Source organism: Gallus gallus, chromosome 6, assembly GCF_016699485.2.
Source record: "Gallus gallus isolate bGalGal1 chromosome 6, bGalGal1.mat.broiler.GRCg7b, whole genome shotgun sequence".
Lineage (NCBI taxonomy): Eukaryota > Metazoa > Chordata > Aves > Galliformes > Phasianidae > Gallus > Gallus gallus.
In genome coordinates this window covers 23,152,574-23,174,713 of record NC_052537.1, presented here as the reverse complement: position 1 = coordinate 23,174,713, position 22,140 = coordinate 23,152,574, and the positions used below count along the sequence as shown (strand labels likewise).

Genomic DNA, 22,140 nt, shown 5'->3' with positions numbered 1-22,140 from the left:
GCACTGCCCTAGGCAGTGAGATACAGCAGCAGCATGACAGCTCCTAGGCACACAAGATCATTTAAAGGAAAAAATATCCTATTTCATCTCCAAACCAGGGCAGAACAGTTTGGGGGGGAGTGGAAATCAAGACAACTTGCAAACATTGCTTTAGATTGCAGTGACACTCTGCAGAACTTATTTGCAAGTCTGGGCAGCGCACTTTAAGATAAAAACTGTTTAATGAAACGAAGGAGGAGTGCTGCTTGTTTGCTTTGTAATGTCGCTGCTGTGCAGAAGGAGTGACAGGCCAAACCAAACACGCTGACGGCTGAGATCCCCCCCAGGGCTGTACCCTCACTCCTGCCTGGGCCCAGCCGTGCAGCCAAGCGGCAGCCTGTGGGCTGTGGCTCCAAAGGCTAAAAAGGACCCATTTTTAAAACGATGTGAGCAGACTGAAGCCGTCGCTTTGAACCGCAGCTGCCCTCAGTGCTATCAGGGAGGCGATATTTGGATTTGCAGCATTCCAAATAGCTGCTGTGAGTTTTTGCAGCTCTTTGTTCGGCACTTTCAAAGCCAGACGTGTCTCTCTGGACCCCCAGGCCCACTTTCAAGTGCGGAGAGGTCTGCGTGCTCTCCCTCCCCGAGCTCAAGGAGACGTGTGCCCCTTGGCACCCAACCACAGCCCCAGAGGAGAGCTCCCACTTGGAGCAGACCCCGCACACACAGCGCTGCTTCCCAACACAGCGCGCCTCTCCTGCTTGATTTTCAATTGCACGGCGAGGATGTTAATGAGTGTCTGAGCCACGGCAGGCAAGCCCAGGGCATTTCAAATGGAAGAACTTCACAGGGAAATAATCTGCATAAAATCTGAGACACCATTATTAAGAAGGAAGCGAAAATGCAAGCAGAAAGCATCCTCCCTCGGCAGCCGAGAAAGGAATGGCTCTAAAGAGAAAAATGTATTCATTTGATCCATTATTTATATAAAGTGCTCTTTGTAAACCTGATTTCCCATCACCCCGGCTGACAGCAGGGGGAAGACAGGAAAGGAAGAGGCCCAACTTTCCACCTCTGGGGGAGGACAGCCCGCCTGGGCACCCCGCGTTGTGCTCGGATCCCGCGTGGGGGACAGCAGCAGTGCCAGGGGAGGACAGAGCCGTGGGCAGGCGGCGCCTCCGTGCCTCCAGGAGAGCAGTGCTGGGGTTGTGAGCTGACGGCTCCTTCCTTTTGAAGGCGGCTGCACCGCAGAGCCCTCCCTGTCCCACTGAAACTGCTTCAGCCGCTCAACAGAACCGTTAAAAATAAAAGCATTTAATATGGGGTTTTCGCGTGAACACACGGAAAGGCGGCAGTCTGAACCAGTACATACAGAGCATATATAAATAAGAACAAAGATTAAAAATGCTTTGAAAATGAGAGACTCTGGGAACGGTTAGCGGCTGCTCTGGGAGGAAGGAAGCATCCTTGTGAGGCATTGCACAGAGCAGATAAATGAACACGTCCAGACGTGACTGCGGGGCGCTGTGAACGTGGGGCTGTGACAACCAAAGGGGCCGAGGGGCTGAGTCCCTGCTGGCCACCCCCATCCTCAGCACGAGCAGGAGAGCAGCATGGGCTAAAGGCAGGGCACCGACCCCAGGACCTCTCCGGGGACTGCAGCCGTTCTGTTTGCAATGGAAGGCATGCAAGACATGCAGAAAGTATTTTCTTGGGGCTAATCAAATCTCAGCAGTGCCAGAAGCCAGTCTCTGAGCTAGAGCCGTCAGCATAAGGGCTGATACTGGAGAGCAGAGCTACTTTCCTCTTGTCTGTACAGGAGCAGTGTATTTAGCCAGGGGAATGAGAATGCCTTGCTAAGCCAACATCCAAACAGAGAGACGGATACGCCCGAGTACGCTAGGAGCAAGAGGGAGAGAGGAGGGATGGGATGGACAGAAGCATGGCTGCCCTCAATGCGGGAAGAGCAGAGGCAGCAGGAGCAGAGCCAGCTGCCCACACACTGCCACCCCAGCCCGGGCTCTGTTCCAAAGGGAAGCTGATGTCCCCAGGGCTCTGCCAGCAGCACACTGCACTGCAGGAGGCTGCGGGGATGGGGCAGAAGTGCACTCAGCCAAACACACTGCGCCCTTCAGAGAGGAGCACAAAGACAGCTTCAGCCTCTGGAGGGATGGATTACAGACACATCCAAACAGCACATACTGTTACCGCAACAAATAGCCTCTGCCTTTCCTCACAGCATCCTCACCTGCCCGGTCCCTGAAGAACCAGCACTTTCTTTGCTGCGACAGAGGCTTCTAACACCAGGAACTCACAACTCCCACATCTACTGTCCCACTGCCCCTTACATTTCCTCCACTCTGGGGTCAGACTGGGGACAGGCACTCCCAGTAAAGTACCACGAACATCCCCTTGGACATAGCAGCATGAAGCACAGAGCTCTGTAGCTCTTAAAAAAAAATAAAATAGCAGTATAAAAACATGAATCACTCCACTAAGCTGCACAGGGCTCCAACAACCCATTCTGAGCCAGTCAGACCGAACTCCCCGCTCACATCCCCTTTCACACCTCCTGCCACCAGTTGTCTCCAAAAGCTGTCAAGGACAGAGCTCTAACTCCTGCCGGCTGCTGGTTCTTAAAGATTAGAAGACAATTATAATTGGATTTCAGAGATTATTTGCTTCGCCAAGAAGGGCTGAGAAGTGTTTAGATGGTTCCTCAACTGATTAAATCTTTATTTCACAGTAGTGACCCCGCGTGTCTCCTACCCCAGAGTGCTTGCAGACAGGTACTTGGCAAGATTGGCTCACTGGAGCACTCCAGCTTAACAAGACAGCTGACAATGGCCAGCTGTGATGGGGGTTTATCCTGTCTCTAGATGGTCTCATCTCATTTCTGCAGCTCAGGGCAAAAAGCTGAACCTGGCTCCAGCCCTTTCTCCCAGTTTAATGATCAATCAGCCAGTCGTCTGACCAGCCAGCCAAATACCTTGAGCCAAAGCCTTTGGCACCATTTGCAGCAGATCACAAATGACTGGAGCCCTCTTGCACCTCTTGTACTGCTGCTATACTGTGCAAGCTGCTACCAGATTCCGCCTGCGTGAGACATGCCAGCATCCAAAGGCTGGGCTGCCTTGCCCCAGGACAGCTTTTGCCAGCATCCTGTCCCCTGATATAAGCCCTGTGCCACTTAGCCTCCCTGAAGGAACACAAAGCAAAGCCTCTCCTTGCTCAACATGCAGAGCCAGCAGCAGCACAGGAATGCAAAAACATGAAGGCAGTGTGCAAGGACTGCCTCCAGCTCAACCTGAAACAGAGTGGTTCAAAAGTGGCTTTCCCCATGCTCCATGTGAAGTGGTGGCACCCAGACCCTCTCCTGTGCTTTGTACCACTTTGTGCACTCCAGCCCTTCAGGGAGAGCAAGGCGAGAAGGACCCTGTGGGAAGCAGAGGTCCCAGGAAGCACAGAGGGTCTGGCTCCAAAGGAGGTCAGGAGGTAAGGTTAACTGTTGGGATGCAGGTAAAGGTCGGAGTCCATTGTTCTCACTGCTAACAGAGGGAAGGAAGCAAAACAAGCTTATGTTAAAAACTCAGAGCAGAAAGAGTTAAAAAAAAAATAACAACACAGAATAACAACATCACAGAACGCTGGGAGTGCAAACAGGTCCCTGCAGTACAGAGGGGTCTCTGTGTAAGCAAGCTCTCCAGCTCTTCCCAGAGCCAGCAGGTCAGACATGCTGCACAACAGCTTTTGGTTAGATAGTGGTTTGCCCCATAATGAATGAAATACTATAATTTATATACAGAAAGAAACAAGTCCCTGCAGTCTTTGCAGAGGTCCAGTTTCAAGAGTGCTGGCACGTTGGTAAGGGTTACCACGAGCCTGCAGCGCTGCCTGCTCGGTGCAGCACATTATTCACAGCTTGTGAGGCTGGGCATTCCCCACCCAACGCTGGTGCAAAGCCATTCAGAGGGATGATGAATCCTTGGAAAGCAGGTGGGCTCGCATGCGTCTACAGGATTCCTGCAGCAAAGAATTAGAGCAATTGAGTGCTTGAGACACAGAATGTCATGCAAGTAAAGGGAGATCGTTATCCTCTCCCTCTGCAAGGACTCCTTACTGGAGTCTGCCTGCATGTTTACTTTTTCCAACTATTTACCAAAGCAGAGCAGAAGACAAGAGGCAGTGTGCAGACACTGCCATCCTGACAGGCTGTTAGCACCAGTCCTTGCCACTGCCCTCCCACCTCCCATGACAACCAGCCTGCCAGCTCACAGACAGAGGAGCTGTACATCTCTGCTTGGATGGAAGTTGTCAAGGTCTGGTGCCCAGCATGCCATCTGCTTGGCGTGGAGCAAACTGCTGCAGCCAGAGGACCATAGCAGCCACAGCCAGAGGCAAAGCCTCGTGAGCGTGGCATCACCCCTGTAGGTCTCTCTGTCCTTCAGAGGACAGCTCAGCAGGCCAGGTTCTTACAGGAAGAACACGTACGTTTGTGTCTCTCTCACCTCTTTCTGGCCCTCCAATGATTTCAGTTTCCCTTGGGACATGTGAGCTGGAGATCCACATTTCTGTAACTGAACAAGAGAGAGGAATAGGAGCAGAGATAGGGAATGAGAAGTGGTATCTGCACTCCCTTCCCTGGGAGCTACCCGTACCACCAGAGAGCAGCAACAATCCACACCCACTAGCAGCACATCTGGCCCAGGGGATGGACCTATTCAGAGGCAGCTGGCTGTGTACAACTTGTGGATGAGGATGAGAGAGGGAATGGGGCACAACTCAGTGCTACAGAGCAGGAACACAGATAATGCCAGAAGGCAAACTCTGGAGCGGAGGCCCAGTGCTGCCACCCATGCCTTGGTGGTGCCTTCTTTATCTCTGCACTGTTCTCCCCAGAGCAGCTTCCTAAGGCCTTATCAGACCGTGCAGAAGAAACTTAGAAACCGTCTTGAGTAGGGAACAGTGAGCAGCCCCCAGGGATCACTCAAATGGGTGCCCAAGTTGCAATCAAACTCTCTTCCCACATGTTCAGCGATGTCAGCAGTGCTGGGAGCAGCTCTTACCAGATGGACATTCTCTTTGCTGACTCGTTTGGGCTCCGGTGTGGTATCTCTGCTCTTCCTCTCCTGTATAACCGGGGTTCCCAAAACCTTCCTCTGCCGCAAGAAGAGAGGCCTGTTTGCTATTGCTTAGAGCACAGAGAGGAAAGGAAACGGAAGGAGCAAGATGCACAGCTGATAAGCAGTTGGATGCTGGGAAAGAAAAGAGGAAGCCAGGCTGGAACAGCGGTTGCAAAGCAGAACCATCCGAAATACCATGCCACCAGGCTAAGCCTGCCTGACTGTGGAGGGTCTGGGAGCCGACACAAGGCCTGGCCAGGAGCCCAGTTTGTCAGAAGCAGGTACATGCTGCTGCAGGGCAGCCTACAGTGTGCTCACACCTGTGCTGACAGACTTCACGATCAGCCCCACGTCAGTCCTCATCTCATCTCAGGAAGCAAATAGGCCTTCAGAAAGATGCACAGACCCCACAGCCAAGCGTTTCAGCAGAGCGTTTCATAGACAATTACGCTTTATACTAGCAAGGCTTATTTTCACCATGCTACCTTTCTGTCCCGAGCAGATCTGTGCTGTTCAGCAGTCAGTACTTTGAACAGCCCCTACCTTTGAGGGTCTTACTTAAGACAGGGCGAGGCAAAAGCAGAGAGCAACCTCAGAAACTCACAGCAGAGAGCAGGGGATGGAGGCTGTCCTTACCTTAATGAGGCCGCTGAAGGAGCGGGAGCGAGCGCGTCGTGGTGCTGGGGGTGTGGCCACATCAGAGCTGGGAGTGAGAGCTGAAGGATGCTTATTGAACTTGGAGGAAACACAAAGGCAGAAGGTTAGCACAGTTTAGTTTACAGTTACACCAGTCCCTTGCTGCTGTGTGCTACTCTACTGCTGCCCTCTGGCTAAGCCTCTGGTAGGCTTTTCCACACCCTCAGATGTAGAAGCAGCTCAGCTGCAGGGGAGAGGGAAGCAGAAGAAGGCTGCTTCTCCCACACAGGATTATAGAGAGCTCAGGGTTTGTTCTGGATACCAAGTTAGAGGTTAAAGCAGAAAGGGGTCAGAGAAGGAGCTGAAGGCTTACAGCCAGGACAAGCGCTGTCCGTGCCACACAACCTCTCTGGAGCAGCAGGTTGGCTGGAATGCTCACCAGACTAAAAGAGACCAGTTTGTCCCAGACCCTGCAGCAAAAGAGGAAGGAACTTCTCCCTTCCTGAGGCAGCAAGATCAATAAAGCCATAATCAGGACTGGGAAACTGCCGGCTGGCAAATCCCTGGCTCAGAAAACAGCTCAAAGCACAGCTTGGTGCAGCAAGCTTCACTGACAGGCCACCTCCTCCCCTGCCTCCACCCAGCTCTGCCTCTTACAAAGCCAGGAGCTTGGCTCCTCAGCCAGCCAAGAACTAGGGGCACCTCTCAGGTGGGCCCTGTCTCTTAGCCCTCTGCCCAGAACTGTGCCGACAAACACACCCCAAAGAGATCTTTCTTTCCCACACTACCTGCCGGATGAGCTTCTTCTTCTTTGCAGAGTCAGGCATATTGTGTACGTGGCGAAAGAGCTCCCTCAGTGCCTCCTCTGTGCGCTGCTGGGTCTCCTCCTGATGGCAGGAGTCCAAACGGCTTCGCTTCTGGGACTTGAGGGGTTGCAGTTCCTTGGAACCAGGAGATGTTAGCAAATCCAGGTCATCCTGGGAAAGCGGAGACAGTAATCGTTTCCCATGCTTTAATCCAAGTGAGCCACCCATCTGAGTCAGGCTGGGAAGTCTCGTGAGCTGCCTCACCCCAGTGAATGCACAAGGCTGTGTTTTCCCTACCCCTCTGCAGCAGCACTGCACCAGCAGGCCCTGTGCCAGGAAGAGGTGACAGCAATTCAAAGGTGACCCCACTGCTTCTTCCCTTCCTTCCTGGTTGCCAGCTGCAAAAGCCAGGTTTGAGAAGGGTCAGTGAGGCTCCTTGCAATGCATCTGCCTTCTTCTGCAGCTACGAGGCAGAGAAGCGTTTGCTGGAGAGAAGCAGACAAATCTTTCCCCAGTGGCAGAAAGTAGCCTTTGTCCCTGCCCCTCTACCAAGCAGCCTGGTCATGGCAGCAGATGCGTCTGTTTGGAAGGCAGGGCTCCATGAAGGAGCAGGTGCTGCATGTACTGGGCACGGGGAACGGGTTTGCTGCTACAGAGGAGCTGGTAGTTTTCCCTGTGCTTTTGATTAACAGATGCTTCGACTCTGCCCAATTTCCCTAATGCAGTTGCCTGCACTACCACACCATATGGTTCCCTCAGTCCTGTTCTCTAACAGATCCTCTTTCATGGTTTCGATTGTTTTCAGCTTCTTTCACTCACAAAGGTCCCTTCATAGTACCACGGCCTCTGCCCTTGGAGGGCAGGCACCACAATTGCTGGCCTTACCTTCGATGTGTGGGCTCTGGATCCCAGGTAATGCAGCCTGGCACACTCCCTGATGTAAGCTGGGGCCTGTGAGGATGGACAGAGAAAAGATACGGATAATAAGCTTGACCCTGGGGCAAGGGCGGCTGCACCAAGAGCCACTCTACAGCCATGCAAACAAGCCTTTTCCTTCAAGACTGCTGTTTAGGACAGAAAAATACAATGGGACCTCATGTCCTCAATGGAACCCTGCTCAGAGTTTCCATTTGATGCATGCAGCCAACACTAGGGGCAAACAAAATAAGAGCTAGGCTCCACAAGAGTCATGTCCAAGCAATTCCTCCAGCTCTGAGCTGGCCATACAGGGGTCTGACAAAGAAGGCAGAAAGGGAGCTCTTTGCAGAGGGCAGGTGCCTAGAGTGACCTGTAAGGTCCTGAGAAGTCAAGAGACAGCCAGCTGCAGAAACGCTTCCTTGGAGAAACCTGTAGATGCTTCTGTCCTACCACAGCATCCTACTCTGAGCTAGAGAGACATGTCTAAGACTGCAGACTTTGCCTATAACAGCAACGGCCGGCTGCCACTTGCAGAGAAGATGTGTTAAGGATGCAGCTCCTGGCAGCTCACACCCGGGCCAAGCCCCTCCATTTTCCAGCACTCGATTGAAGCCCGGTCACCAACTGCCCCAAGGAAACAGGTTTCCCAGCCAGGAATCAGGTGCTGGGTGTCCAGCAGAGGGTGGTATTACACTGCACCGTGCTTCCGACCTGCCGAGGCACAAAGGCCACCTCCAGGCTGCCTTCCTTCTCCTGGGCTGCACGCCCAGCAAAGGCTTCCTCACTAAGGGAACAACTTCTAGCAGAGATCATGCTCTCACTCCAGAAGGGAGCACCCAGACTGTATCCCTGCCACCTGGGATCTGTGTGGCTGAGGGGCATTCAGACTCCCACAGAAGGGGCAGGGAGGGCAAGACCCCAAAGCACGGTCACCTTGAAGAGTTTCTGCGAGTGTTTGATCATGAAGGTCACTCCATTGTTTAGCTTTGTGATATTCTCTTGCAGGTCATTTGCTGTCACCTGGCAAGAGGACACAAAGGCACAGCTGTTAGAAGGGAAGTAGGAATTGCAAATGAAACCCAGAGTGGACTTGGGCTGAACACAAAGACTGAGTCCAGCCAGACAGCTCCGTATCACCTCCAGCCTCTCAAATAATTGGTTGTATCATCACAGTCTTCCCATACGGGTTCTTCCCCCCGCAAGCCTACCGAGCTGCTTTCTACCTAGCAATATCCCACCAACAGATACTGAGGTTACTCACATTTCTGGGCCATAGGATGTGGGGTGCAAACATGAGGGCGAGATTGTGGGCAGACATCTTGTTCTTGTCCTGCTTCTTGGCGGTCTGGTAGAGCAAATCCAGCAGCAGTTTGAGCAGGCTGCGGTTGGGCGCAGGGAGGATCAGGAAGAGCAGCTGGAGGGCTTCGATTTGGCGCTCTTTGTCTGGAGTGCTGGTCTTATTCCCCTTCTCATCAAACAGCATCAAGTCTGCCAAATCACAGAGCTGACTGTGAAGGACACGCGTTGCCTCCCTGACAGCAGACCTATTGCAGCCTCTTCCCTCCTCCAAAGTCCTGCACAGCTCCAGACCCTCCATCTCCTTCCCCCAAGCCTCCCCACTTGATGTGTTAAGCTGCAGTACTCCTCCCATATACAACAACACAGTTGCTAAGAGTTTTGATGGATTGCAGGCAAGGTAAGGTAGTTCAGCAGTGGTCTTTAAGAGCACATAAACCATCGCCTAGCTCAGGAGAGCCCAGGCTTAGAATAGATATAGACCTAGGTTACCAACGCAGACTCCTCTCTTGTGCTGGAGAGAGAAACTGGGCCGGGCAGACCTGGCCTGATTCCTTAGGTTGTTCAGCACCAGCCTTTCCACCATTAGATGGAAATGGCAGGAAGACTCCTCCTTGCCATGCATTTAGGTTTTGCACTTTAGGGTCTCCCACAGCCTAGTGCGCAGCTCTAATGCATTACCAGCTTTGTAGGAGGCTGGCTCCATTCCCTCTGCTCATCGGTGCCTCCTGTTGCTCAACTCACCTGCAATTTTGAGGTGGGCGTGGAAGTGCTTGTGTGTCAGCAAGGGCTCTGGTAATTCACCCAGGAACATCTTAAGCAAGGTGGCCACATCATTGGAATGAAACTCCCCGGAGTCCAGGTCAATATCTGTACCACTGTTCAGAGCATCCTTTAGGATCTGTTGCCTGATGCTGTTGCCTGGCACCCGAAACAAACCTTCTGCTCGGAGATCTGTTAGAAAAAAAAGGCCACCAATTATTCAGAGGCTGCTTCCCATTTTCTTACTAAAGCAGTACCCTTTGCAAAGCTTGACAGCAAACCTCAGTGAGCTGCATTCAAAGCCATGAGTTCAAGCTGACTCCCATAAGCAGAGCATGCACAGGGGAAAGAGATCAACTCATTTGGCAAGGCAATCCTGGGGAGCAGTCACCTAGTTCTGACCCCAGGTCCTGTGGATGGAGAACTCTGCTTTCCCACCTGCCTGCACCACAGAGATCTGGGATGGACCAGACAGATAACCCTTGGAATAGGAAGAAAAAGACAGAAGCACTTACTTTTGTGCAGGTACTCAATTAACTGGGAGACCTGCGCGATGCCTTCTTCTGTCAGTGGGGAGCCAAACACCACTCCTTTCTCTGCAGAACAAAAGATAACGTGTTCAAGCTGCTCATAGAGCACAGCAGTCTCATAGAGGCACGGTCCCTCAGAACAGGATCTCAGACTGCAAAAACAGTGCCCCGAAATACTGTGAGTGGAGGTCGCAGGGACCCCTCACACACACACACAGATATTATCTCACAAGCACTCCTCAATAAGTCACTTCCTCTCACCATGCTGTGCTTACAAGGGCTCCATCCCCCTGCTTCTTACCTCAGCTTCATTACAGTTTTTATCAGCTAAGGCAAACATTCTCTAGCTCCCAAAAAGAAACGACACCAGAACAGATGCTTCAGTTTTAAAGGGCGTATCATCTGCAGTCTGAACCCTATGGGAATGGCAGAGTGGGAAAGGTAGATGCGACAGCCCGGACTGCCCAGCTGTCTGCCACAGCAGTACACTGCACACCTGGCAATAAATGCCCAAGTTAATCCTCACTGTGGCTCAGCATGGAGCAGAGCAGGAGGAGGTGGTAGCTGTGAGACTACAGGAGAGGGGAACACGTGCTAGTGGGAGAGAAGGCACGATACCAAGGGAGAAAAGCAACGCATTGGTTGGTCTCACAAACGTTATCTCCCCCCACAAGCTTTGTCTCGTGCCTTTTTTCCCCTCATAGCACACCGATTTCACTTGCTTTTGGTCTGCTCCGTTACAGATCTTACTGTGGTGTTGATGTTCACAGCATGTGGGGAAGATCTGGCTAACACCGTGCACTTCCCTAGCAGCCTTCCTGCACAACTAAATTTATTCCGCCTGAAGAATGTTTCACTCTCATCCAGGACTTCAGAAATGGGAAGGCACCAGGAACTCCAGCCTCCTGTTAAATCAGGAACTTTCTGACCTCCCTCTGATAAAGCATATGCTCCAGCCTCGCAGGAGAAAGGAAGACAATGCGACCTCTTGATCCGCACGTAAGATTTGAAAGGCCTGAGAGCAAAGGGAGAGAGTGATTGGCAAAAGATTCTTGTCCTTGAAGAAAAACTAAACTCATTAGACATTCAACAGATAGAATCAGCAGTGGCCAGGAGAAGGAGAGGAAAATACATCATCTTGAGACGTGCCTGACAGATTCGATTTACTTTTGAAGTCAGAAGCTGATATCTGAATGAGAATTTGATTCTCAAAGAGACTTGAAAGAAGCGTTTGGAGAATGGAAGCTGAGTTACAAAGGCTTAGATGTTCTGGTGCGATGACTTCTGAAACTAAGCAGCAGCATGAGATTGAGCTTCCCGATGCCCACAGCAGGTGCAGTATTGGCAGTTTGATCGGCTCAGAGTAGTATGGTTCTCGGCCTCTGGCTTTGAAGAAACAAAACCTGTTTGTTCTAGCTGGTCTGTAACACGAAGGAAAACAAACGATGGCTCAAAGATGAAACAGGCAATACATGAAATTGATTTCCTCTGTAAGCACAAACTCCCTTTTTCCTCTGAGTTTGGCCAAGGAGTTCACAGACAGTGCCTGTCAATGCAGGGAGACACTGCCATCGCAGCCTGGGAGCGGAGCCAGCAGACTTGGAAACATCTGCTAACCGTAGCTGCAGTGAGACACATGGCCATGGAAACACTGAATGGGGGAAGGAGCGGAGCTGGAAGGGAGGCATCAGGTCTGAAAGTAGGTAACAGTGCTGCTCCAGCAGAGTACAGATCAGTTAAAAAAAAAGAAAAGAAAAGAGCTAGAGAAGATCCACAAACCCCCGCTAGAAGGTTTTGACAAGAACAGGGAAGTTTCCATACGCGATAAGAAAAATGTTTAAACTCAGTCACTCCTGTGCTCCTGTCTGCCAAATAACGAGTGCCTCAGTGTAAGGTGTCCTGCTGCTCTCCTGGAGCAGGGGCAGGAGCAGCACAGCACAGTGTAACTGCAGTCTGGGGGCAGCGTGAAGAGCTGTTATTACGGAGCAGCAGGGTAAATCACAGCAATAGGCTAATTCTCAATTAAGGATCTGAAGTACTTGGTTTGCAGTACTTGATTTTCTCCTGCAGTGCTGTCCAGCCCAGGGAGAGCACATCTGCTGGCATTCCCAATGGAACCAGAAACAGAGGGCAGGAGTCAGCACCAGAAAAATCAGCCTGAGCGGTGTCCTCATAAAACAAGGCGGAAGCTTACGTTACCTTTATATTAAGGTTGAAGACAGAAAGAAGCCATACTCAGGCGTACTGGTATCTGCCATCTCAGAGATGCTCCCAAGAGCAGAATTGCTCAAAGGAATTAGAAGTGCTCAGCTCCAGGCTGCCAGCATTTGGAGGCAGCTACCCACAGCTTCTCTGCCAGCAGACAGCTGGTCTAGCTAGTAAACCATGGCAGACAGAAGGATGCGAGAGGTGCCCAGATGGAGGTAGTTTGTCTAGATGAGAGACAGCGTTTCACTGAACTTCTAAAGGGGAATCAGTATCCCCTCGAGTGTGGGCAGAGGTGGGAGAAGGCACATAGAACACCTGTCAAGATATAACAAAACGGAGTGGTACTGTGAGACAGCAAAGAGGAGAAGAACTGAACACATCTGTGCTCAAAAGCAAAGCTCAGACTTCTGAGGAGCAGGCAGAGACCACTGCTTCATAACTGCAGAAGAAAGCTCCAGCTGAGTGCTTGCCTCACAATACACGATGTCCCCAGGCTGAACCTCGAGTAGTGAGTCAGCAGAGCTTTGTCACTGGGACCGGGACATGGATCAGAGCTGTGCTGGTGTTTGGATGTGAGACACCTACCTGTGTGTGCAGCTCACAGATCTGTATGACGAGGCCTTCAGGACAGCTGCTACAGAAACTGGAGGAGAAAGTGGGCACTGAGTGAAGTCAGTGGCCTGTGAAAGCTGGGCATTACTGTTCTTCACGGAACCTGACGTTTGCAGTCTTTATTAATACTCCATCACTAAAGAAATCTAACAAGCTAAGGAAAACAGAGCATGAACTACAGTGGACGAAATCAAGCATGCTGCATGCAAAGACAAGGCCAACTTGACACGTATTTTAAGAACCCATGCTCACCCTTGCGTTTCAAAGACATCAGGGAACGAAAAAACCCAGAGGCCGTGCTGTTTGCTCCAGGCAGCTTCGGGTCCTCCTCTCCCATGAGCTGGGCCAGCTCAGCCCCAGGCAGGTCGATGAGCCTGGTGATGTTGCTGACAACCAGCTCTGTGAACACCTCCGGTTTTTCATGGCGCAGCTTTTCCACAAAGAAGTCGGGATTGAAGATGATGGGCTGGCTGCGAAGGGAGGAGTCATTGCAGATGACAAGATTGCAGATGGCCTCACTGGAAAAAAAGAGGGGAGGGAAAAATAAAGTAACTTCTTGTCACATTTTTACAGCCAGCTGGTGTGCCCCAAAGGAGCATCTGCCGACACAGGAGCTTCCAGTCTACACCGACAGCACTGCTGGCCTTTGGCACAGCACAGATACATCTCCCTCCTGAGGTTCATTTCTAGTGGCCTGAAAGTTTAAATCCCAATCAAAATGTTTTCATGGACAGCTTGTACTCATCAGTCCTCATCACTGTTCTATCATCAAGCTGCCAGCTCTTCGGTTGCTGCTCTCTGCCACCTATGATAACTGCCCAGCTCTGAATCCGGAGTGAGTGTGAACCTATCAGGGTTAGCACAAGCCGCTGAAGATCAGTCCTCGAGGAACTCTTGGCAGCCTTCCTTCCGGTACATCTCCTTTTGGCTCCTCCAGGTCTTGCCTCTTCTTCAGGCTGTCCTTCATCTGCCCTCCCAGCTCTCTATTGACACTGACTTTTTCCAGTTGGATAGCTTTTCACGTGGTGTGAAAGCCACATGGGAGAAGGATGCATGTGGGACACTGCTCTGGTGAAGGTTATAGATAACATACATAGCCCGAGCACAGGTTAGGTAAATTACATTTCCCACGTCTAAAAAGAAACAGTTATCAAAGAGATCGCAGTTTAATCAGCACTCTTAATCATGTTCATACTAAAGGTTATCCCAATTTCCATCTACCTCTAGGTCTTTCATTACTGTCTTCCCACTTCTATCTCAAAGACTGAAGTCAGGCCCACAGGCCAGGGCCCCTCTTTTACCTAAAACAGAGAATTAGTGTCATTAACCTCCAGTCACAAGGCACTGCAATGTCATACTTTGCTGTAAAGCACGAGTCTGGCCATGCAAGTTGGTGTGCCAGTTCTTCCATGGCTCTGGGCGGAGGCTGCCTACCCACCCGGCTCACACACACTGACTGCTTTCACTGCGTGACATTTTCCAGTCCTTTAATCATTCTTGGGCTCCCATGCAACACTTTCCACTGTTTCAACTTTCCCCCTCAGCTGGGAGCTCCCATTGAACATTTTCCAACGGCAGCTGCTCAGCACACAGGTAACAGGAATGATGGGCGCACACAGCACGGGTCACATCAAGCCCAGAGGTTCCTGCAGCAAAGCACACTGCCCCAAAGACCACAGCCTCCTGAACAGAGCCCACGGCACTGCGTTCTGACCACAGCTGGGCTCGCTGCTCTGCACACGCCTCCAGAAGGGAAGGCATCTGCAGCCCTCTGGCCCTAACAGTTATCCAAGTGGCTGCCGTCTGCCTGAGACCTGGAAGACGGTCTGGGTGCAATTTCCAGGGAGAGGTCAGAGCAGAAGGAAGGCTGGGACAGGCTGCACAGGGAGCAGGGAACCAAGCGCTCAGCAACACTTGCACCGTGAGAACCCCCCCAAAGCCCTGTCCCCTTGCCACTGCTCCCTGCGGATGTCAGGCTCCTCCAAGGGGATGCAGGGAGGAAGGTCTGTGAGGCAGACATAGGGCAATCTGCCAGGCCAGCGAAAATTTCAGAAAGCTCTTAAAGGTTCCCAGCTGCGTTGCTCAGCGGCCCGGAGAGCGTGCTGCTGGCTCCTCGTGGGGGCCATATTTCCCCGAGTACCTCCCAGTATGTTTTTTGGTAGCTCGTTATCCGTCATAAATCAAGACCGAGATGCAACGACTCGACATCCGCTGCCAAAAAGCAGCTACCCGTCGACCTGATCGCATTCGCATTTCATCACGCAGGGCTGCAATGCGCGAGCAAGTGCCAGCTCTGCCCATAATGCGGAGCAAGCCCTTTGCCTGAAACCCATGACAACTCATTCTGTGGCAATACAGATCCTGAGAAGGGTTAATAGTGAGTGTATGGGCCCAGTGACCCTGCCTGCAATGATCCGTGCGCTGTTATTCACTCCCTAGCAGTTTTGTTTCCCCACAGAGAAGATATGCAAATACTTTGCAGCAGTTACATCAAGCATCACAGATTATCTGCTCCCTCTGACAATCGGATATCTAGATTCAGAGAAAGGAAATTAAACAATTTTGTCAGCTAGAACTGACTGACGTGACTCTGCCGCACAGACGGTGTTAGAGCTGCATCGAGTTCAACAACATTTAATGCAAAAATAAATAGAAAAAAATTAAATTTCTTACATGAGTGCTGAGAGCTTTTGGAGAGGCATTAGGAAGCAGAGACAGGGGAAAGAACTTGCTCCTTGTTTCCAGCAACAAAAGAAACCTGCCTGTCCCAGCACAGCCTATGCAAATCCCACGCATGCTACGAGACACAAGGGCGCATTATTGGGGCTGAAAGGCCCCCTTGGCACACACTGGGCATCAGCCTTCACACAGAGACAAAACAGAAAAGAAAAGCTGGACAAATTGATTCATGTCTCTTGCCAAAGGCTGCGTAGCTGGAGTTTAACGGCAAATAACTCCTACATAGAAACCGGGGTTTTGAATTAGGAGCAGCGTGGTATTAAGTGCTCTCCACCTGTATCTAAGAGGAACCCACAAAACAGCCCCAAATCTACCCTGTGTTTGCCATGAGGAAAGCCACGCAAACGCATTCCCAACAGCATCCAAGCACGACCGATGTCACGGCGCCGGTGGGACAGCCACCAAGTCCCCGCGCCACGCAGCCCAGGAGCCGTGCTCGACTCCATGAGCTGGAAGGGCACTGCTCGTCGGCACCGCTGCTGCGCCTCCGCTCCGGGCTCCCCATCCCACGTCCCTCCGGACCCCCTCCCAGCAGCTGGGAGCAGCGCTGTGCGCTCTGATAGCGGCACGGCCCTTCAACGAGCCGCTCGGCACCGAGAGGTCACTTTATTAGCGGCTCTTCCCGCTGCTGAAAATTTGCCTTTGTATCGTTATTGCTAATCAAAATGGAAATGGGAGGCTAACCCCTATTTCTGAGCAAAGAGAAAGCCCCCACTGGCTCCGCACACAATAGCCCTGCCAATCCCCACTGCTGCACACGCTATAACCTTCAGAAAAAGCCGTGTGCCCCATCTGCCGCTTTCCCGTTAAAAAAGGAAGATGGATTACTCTGCCTACACCCACTTTATGTAGCAGCAGCAAAGGGGAGACAAACAGTTAGTTAGTTTATTGCTGGGTTTTTTCCTTCCTTGCAATTAGAGCCATATTTTCATACGCCACGATCTCAGATTGCTTTATGACACGTCGAAAGGCAACACAATAAAGGACCGAATGGCTTCTTGTCCGATCCCGTGAATAAAGTCAAATCCCAATGAATAATAAAACCTTGTACTAATAGCGTTGTGATTAAGACAGCAGATTAAAAAAAAATCGGCCCTATATTGTGCTGAGCTTCGTGCCATTCTGGTATCTTTCAGGACCAAAGCCTGTGATCCCAGCCAAGCCACAAAGAAAGCTGTCTGTCACACACGGCGTTCTTGCTTCAGGCATGACAGCCCCATCATTTCATGGGGAGTGGATGGTGCAGGAGGTCAAAATCATGATGGATCAATTAATCCCTAAGGTAACTAGATCCAAACGGGGGAAATGCCTTGGAAACGAGGACAAAAGTGGGATTTTAACCGGCACAACCTGGTGACCGCACCTGGGGCGCGAGCAGGAAATTAGCGCACATGGAAGCAAGTCGTGCCCAGATGGGTGAGAGCTGCCTGCCTCAGTTCAGATAGCTGGAATAGCTGCAAGTCCGCACACGCGAAGGCAGAAGCGGATTCCAGCAGCATGAAATAGAGCACAGGGAGAACACAAATAAGGCAAGAGAGAAGGATGAGGCACCTCTGGGGCAAGAAACGAGCTGCGTTTTTCGGGCTGGGAAAGCGGGAGAGCTGGAAGCCGCAGATTTGAGGGCAGCCCGATGCACCTCATTCAGCGGGCAGAATGCAGCCCAGTCTCACTTGGTGCACTTGGGATGTTGTCTCTCGCGCCTCAGTCACACTGCAGCAGGCAGTCTTACCAGGCAGGAGGAAAAGGATTAGAGAGCTTTTGAAAATAAGGCAGATAATGGAAGAAAATCTCCCCGTATAATAACAAAATCTTTCGACTGAGGAACAGCCAGGCAAGCGGCGAGCACTGAGCGCAGAGCGATAAGCAGACACTGCTGGGGAGCACAAAACACAGGGATTCTGTGCCTGGCTAAGCACAAAGGGAGCCAGGATGGATGCGCCCGGGCTCGCGTTTCCCTGGGGAGAGAGAAGGAGCATCGTCCCCGTGCTGTGCCAGAGCAAGGAATCAATTAATGAGGGCGTCTGAAGGCAGTATTCCAGAGCCAGATAGGAGCCATCCCATGTTTCGCTAAGAGATGAAAGGACCCGAGCGGAATGATGTGAAATCATTTTAAGTACAAAAGGCCCAGAAGACAAATTATTTCCTAGATTAAAAAACAAATAAATAAAATTAAAAGAACTCTGGTGGGAATGGGCTGCAGAGACACGAGAAGTGACTTCACTTTTAAGGTTGCTTTGAGGACTATACGCGGGAGCGACATTCTTGTAAGACAGCATCACAAAGATCACATTCAGCCCTCAGATTTAGCACAGTAACTCCCTATAGGGTGACTGATCTGCCTCTGAAAAATGTCAAGAAAAACACACAGCGATTTTTGCCGAGGGTTACACTCATGAGGTCTTCAAGGGCAAAGAGAGCCCCTTTGTGATGAGCGCAGAGCGCATAGCGCAGTGAGTGCCAAGCCTTGACCACTGTTTCTAGGCTTCATCCTAGTGAGCCGTAATAAAAACTGCCTTTTTTAATTGTTGCTTTGCTTTCTTCGCAGCTAAACAGATGACATGGAGTGATTCAGCCTTTTGGCTATGGGAATCAGATAATAATATACAATTTAAACAGCGGGGAACTGGGGAACAAAGCTGCTATTATGTGATAGCAGCCTGTGCTGGACAACCTGGAGCTAATGCAGCACTCGGCCATCTTCTGGGCATTGGATAAACTGGATATCCAAATTCCTGCTATCATCTATGAAATCACATTCTGTCCCAGCAGAAGACTCGAGCAGAGCTCAGCCACATGAGCTGCACACACGCGATGCAAACCTGGAGACAGACCTATCCAGGATGATAAAGGGCTGCAAGAGGGGGAAAGCAGGCTTGGAACAAAGTGAATATGGAAAACGTTAGCGGTGGCAAGGCAGACTGCAGCAGCAAGGCAGGTTGACGTACACAAAACATGGAGAATTCTGCATTTCAACGTGAAACGTTTCAACTTAGAGCCCAGAGAATTCCTTTCCGGTGCTTTTCATAAAACGCACCGGAATGCTGTAAAGTCAACACAGCCACTTCAGTCAGCCTGCAGCACAACACAGCACCCGGACGCCTTCTGGTGCTAAGGGAGGCGGACTGAAAGGCACCTTGGGGCTGCAGACTCACTGCAGAGCTGCTCACGGGGCCCCATCCTCTGTCACCGCTGCTGCTCGGGCTGCTCCTGCTGTATGGGATAGCTCCAGATCCTGTCTGACACTCCATAAGCACACAGAAACACAGCTACTGCCAGAAACCCAGTGCGTTAAGGATTTGCAGGTTCCTACGTCTGCCTTAACACAACCTAAATAAATAATGCCCCTGCAATTTTCATGACTTTCAGTGCAACGCAAAGTTGGTAAACGTATTTATTTTAACGCACACCTTTATACAAAGCAGCTGTAGAGGAGCTGCCTCAGATCCGGCCGTCATTTCACAGCAACCAGCACCAAAATGGAACCTTTCAGACGGCAGCAGCTGCCTCTCCTCATTACTGCTCTATTCACTTTTATCGCTGTGGCATTGGGAACCTCAGTCACAGCTGGGGACTCCGCTGTGCTCCGTGCTGTACAAACACAGAACAAAGGCGATCCGCTGCCTTCAGAGGGCTGCGAGCCGACGCCGAAACGAGTGCTGGAGGGACAGAAAAGAGGAGGAATCCCAAGAGGAGAGGCAGCGCTATCAGTCAGCGTGACTGATAGAAATGAACTGCCAGCTTTTCTGGAGGCGCTATTAAAAAGGAGGGCGAGGAAGGACGGGGAAAACAATCGGGACGCTGCGGACTGAGGATGAGAGGCACCGCAGCTCGCGTGTAGGGGTGGCGCGGGGCTGTGCACAAAGAGCGGGGCTGGGAGCCCCGGTGCGGCAGCGATGGGAGCGGGGCAGCGGGGCCGGGGCAGCTGCTTCCCAGCAGCCGGAGCGCCCTGTCTGACAAGCTGGGGGTGCCCCATCCCTGCTGGCATCCGAGGCCAGGTTGGATGCGGCCCGGACCTCGCGCCTGTTATAGCGGTCCGCACCCCTGCCGGCAGCACAGGGTCGGGAACAGATGACCTTCGAGGTCCTTTCCAACCCAGCCGTTCTGTGATGGTTGTTCCGTTTTATCTTGCCGCGGGTTATCCGCACGATCCCGAGGCACGGCGGGCAGACAGGGGGGGGAGGGAGGCGCCCAGCGGCACTGCGGGCTCCGGGCGAGCGGGACGGGGGCTGCGGGGAGGAGCCGGGCAGGGAGAGACGGCCCAACCCAACGCAGCGGCTCCGGCCTCCGAACCGCAGCTCCGCACCGCCGCCCGGAAGGAGCGCTGCTCTGCCCGGGCTGTCAGAGCGTTACCGGCCGAAAGCAGACGCGCCAAGTTGCGCTGAGCCAACCGGCAGGCGGCTATCGGAGCAGCTTATCGCGTGCTCCGCTACCGACAGCCCGGGGAGAAGAGCTTGCGAAGAGGCGCTTGCAAAGAGGCTCACTGCGATCGCAGCTGCTTCGCCTCCCGAAACCGAGCGCTGCGGCACGGCGCGCCGAGGGCGGCCCGCAATGCGGCACTGCGGGCTGTGCTGGGTTGGGTTGGGCTGCGCTCCCCGCCGCCGCTCGCCGCCGCTCAGGCCCGGCCGCACCGACCCCCGGCTCCGCGCCTCTGCCGCACCACGCGAGAACGCGCACCGCGTCCCAGGCGGCGCCCCGCTCCTACCTGCCGCCCCGCCGCGCACCGGCCGCCGGCGCTCCCGCCGCCATCTCATACCTGCCGCCCCGCCTCCCCATTGGCCCTCCGGGCCACCCCGCGGTCCCGCCCCTCCCGGCCTGCCCGTCGCTATTGGCCGGAGGCGCTACCGCCTCGCTACCATTGGTCGGTTCGAACGGACAACGGCCGATCCGCGCGGAGGGAAACGGACACACCCCCCCCTGCGCGCGGGGCACGCTGGGAGTTGTAGGCGGTGCGAGCTACCGCCCCCAGCAGGGGCTCTCCCAGCCCCGCACCTCTCCCAGCTCTGCCCTTGGCTGCTCTGCTCGCCGCTGCCGCCCGGGCGCACCGCTGAGGAGCCGCCGAGGCGCTGCGGGGTGCTCGGAGGAAAGCAAAGCCTCTCCCCAGTGCCCTGTTTTGGGCTTCTCTGCAGGGAACTGCACCGTGTCCGTGGCTGGCGTCTGCGGGAGGCAGGACCTCGCATCAGCCCTTACCCTGCCCCACAGATAGCGGGGCTGTGTGGGACCCAGAGACAGAGCTGTGCTGGTGCGGAGCTGCTCGACTTGAGCCAGCCTCCCTGGACACGATGACGTCTCCCTTCCGAGGGTTTCTATTGCGTTACATGATTAATTAGCTGATTAACAAGATGCTGTGGAAGAATCTGTTCTCTGGACACCGGCTCAGGCAACGCCGTCCCCTGTGCTAATGAAACTCTTCTGCTCCACGCGGCCACGCGCTCATTTAAGCAACAACACGCACATGAAGAACAGTGCAGTGAGTAGTCTGGAGCTGTTAAATGAATTAGCAACAACCGTCTCCAAGGAGAGAAGAAAAAAACAAAGAGAGGGAGCTCTGAGGGGCTCACAGATGCAGGTTACAGGTGTTGGCCGGCTTGGAAAACCATCACTTTTTCCCAGTGTCCTGCCCTCAGGAGATGAAGGGCATCAGGGCAGTGGGGCTTTAGCTGCTGCCCCATGGCTCCTACTGGATGAACACAGGCAGGAGGTACTGCTGGAGCTGCCTGTCCTGTAAGCAAAGGCTGCAAGCTGCCTTCTGGCAGGATCAGAGCAGCAGCACTTGGGCACCTCGGTGGCTCGAGGGTCTGAGAGTGAGCCCTGGGGGGTGCAGGATAGGGACAGTTCTCCAGCCAAGGCGTAGCAATACCAGTACGTCTCCTCCTTACCCTCGGGCTTTTAAAGGGATCTTGGAAAAAAAAAAGAAAACAACCAAACAAAAAGAAGCAGAGAGCCACAAACTGGATTTGCAGCCTACAGAAAGCAGCCTGCAGTAAGAGGCTGAACAAGCACAATCCCTTTAGCTTATTAGGAGACTGAAAAGCGTTGCAGTTCCAGCATGTAAGCTACCATGATAGGAAATGACTAAAGGCTTTTTAATACAAAAGAGGAAGGAAGATGCATTCACAAATACATGCTCTTCGCATTGTGAGCCATGGGACCTGTATCCTCTATTTGCTACCCTCAGCTCCACTCTTTTCTTCAGCATGCTTTGGCCAAACACCATCTTTTGGGCTCAGAGCAGAAATAACTGGGAGAAAACAGCTGCTCATCCAACCTGGGCAGCTAAAGATCCAGGATTACTTGTGCTGCTGGAATGTGGTCGGAGCAAAGGCTCCATCTCAGCTCTCCCAAGTAAGAGAAAAGCCCAGACAGCGAGGTTAGCAGCAGCACTTTTTCAGCCAATCAGAAAAAGCACTGCAGCAAAATTGTTCCTGCCTTGCAGTAAGGCATGACTGAGATGGGCAAAGCAGGTGCAGAACCAGTGACAGCCACAGGACAGACACCACAGAGGGCCCGTGCTCCAGCCCCTCCATCCCAGGA

General features: G+C 52.7%; 1 protein-coding gene across 3 annotated transcripts; it reads right to left on the bottom strand.

Annotated features, from left to right (window-relative positions):
• Window positions 1–1,273: 1,273 nt before the first annotated feature.
• ARHGAP19 (Rho GTPase activating protein 19) lies at window positions 1,274–20,367 on the bottom strand. 3 transcript variants are annotated; one of them, NM_001012909.2, is made up of 12 exons: window positions 20,312–20,367; window positions 13,123–13,388; window positions 10,036–10,116; window positions 9,503–9,712; window positions 8,724–8,950; window positions 8,396–8,482; window positions 7,430–7,495; window positions 6,527–6,715; window positions 5,739–5,837; window positions 5,046–5,138; window positions 4,488–4,556; window positions 1,274–4,002 (listed from the first exon to the last, which is right to left on the bottom strand). In NM_001012909.2, exons 1-12 carry the CDS (start codon window positions 20,353–20,355, stop codon window positions 3,946–3,948), a joined length of 1,488 nt encoding a protein of 495 aa, NP_001012927.2. In that variant the 5' UTR covers window positions 20,356–20,367; the 3' UTR covers window positions 1,274–3,945. The 3 variants fall into 3 exon arrangements, with proteins under 3 accessions (NP_001012927.2, XP_015144118.1, XP_040558362.1); XM_015288632.4 differs by having other exon boundaries at window positions 1,278–4,002; window positions 15,544–20,367; XM_040702428.2 differs by lacking the exon at window positions 13,123–13,388 and having other exon boundaries at window positions 1,278–4,002.
• Window positions 20,368–22,140: the final 1,773 nt, after the last annotated feature.

Excerpts from the sequence above, each read along its gene's own strand:
- ARHGAP19 (NM_001012909.2), bottom strand. The coding sequence starts at position 20,355 with ATGGCGGCGGGAGCGCCGGCGGCCGGTGCGCGGCGGGGCGGCAG. Across the intron at positions 9,713-10,035 it reads AATTGAGTACCTGCACAAAA|ATCTCCGAGCAGAAGGTTTG; the intron begins GTAAGTGCTTCT and ends TTTTTCTAACAG. Across the intron at positions 4,003-4,487 it reads CATTGGAGGGCCAGAAAGAG|GAATCCTGTAGACGCATGCG; the intron begins GTGAGAGAGACA and ends TCTTTGCTGCAG.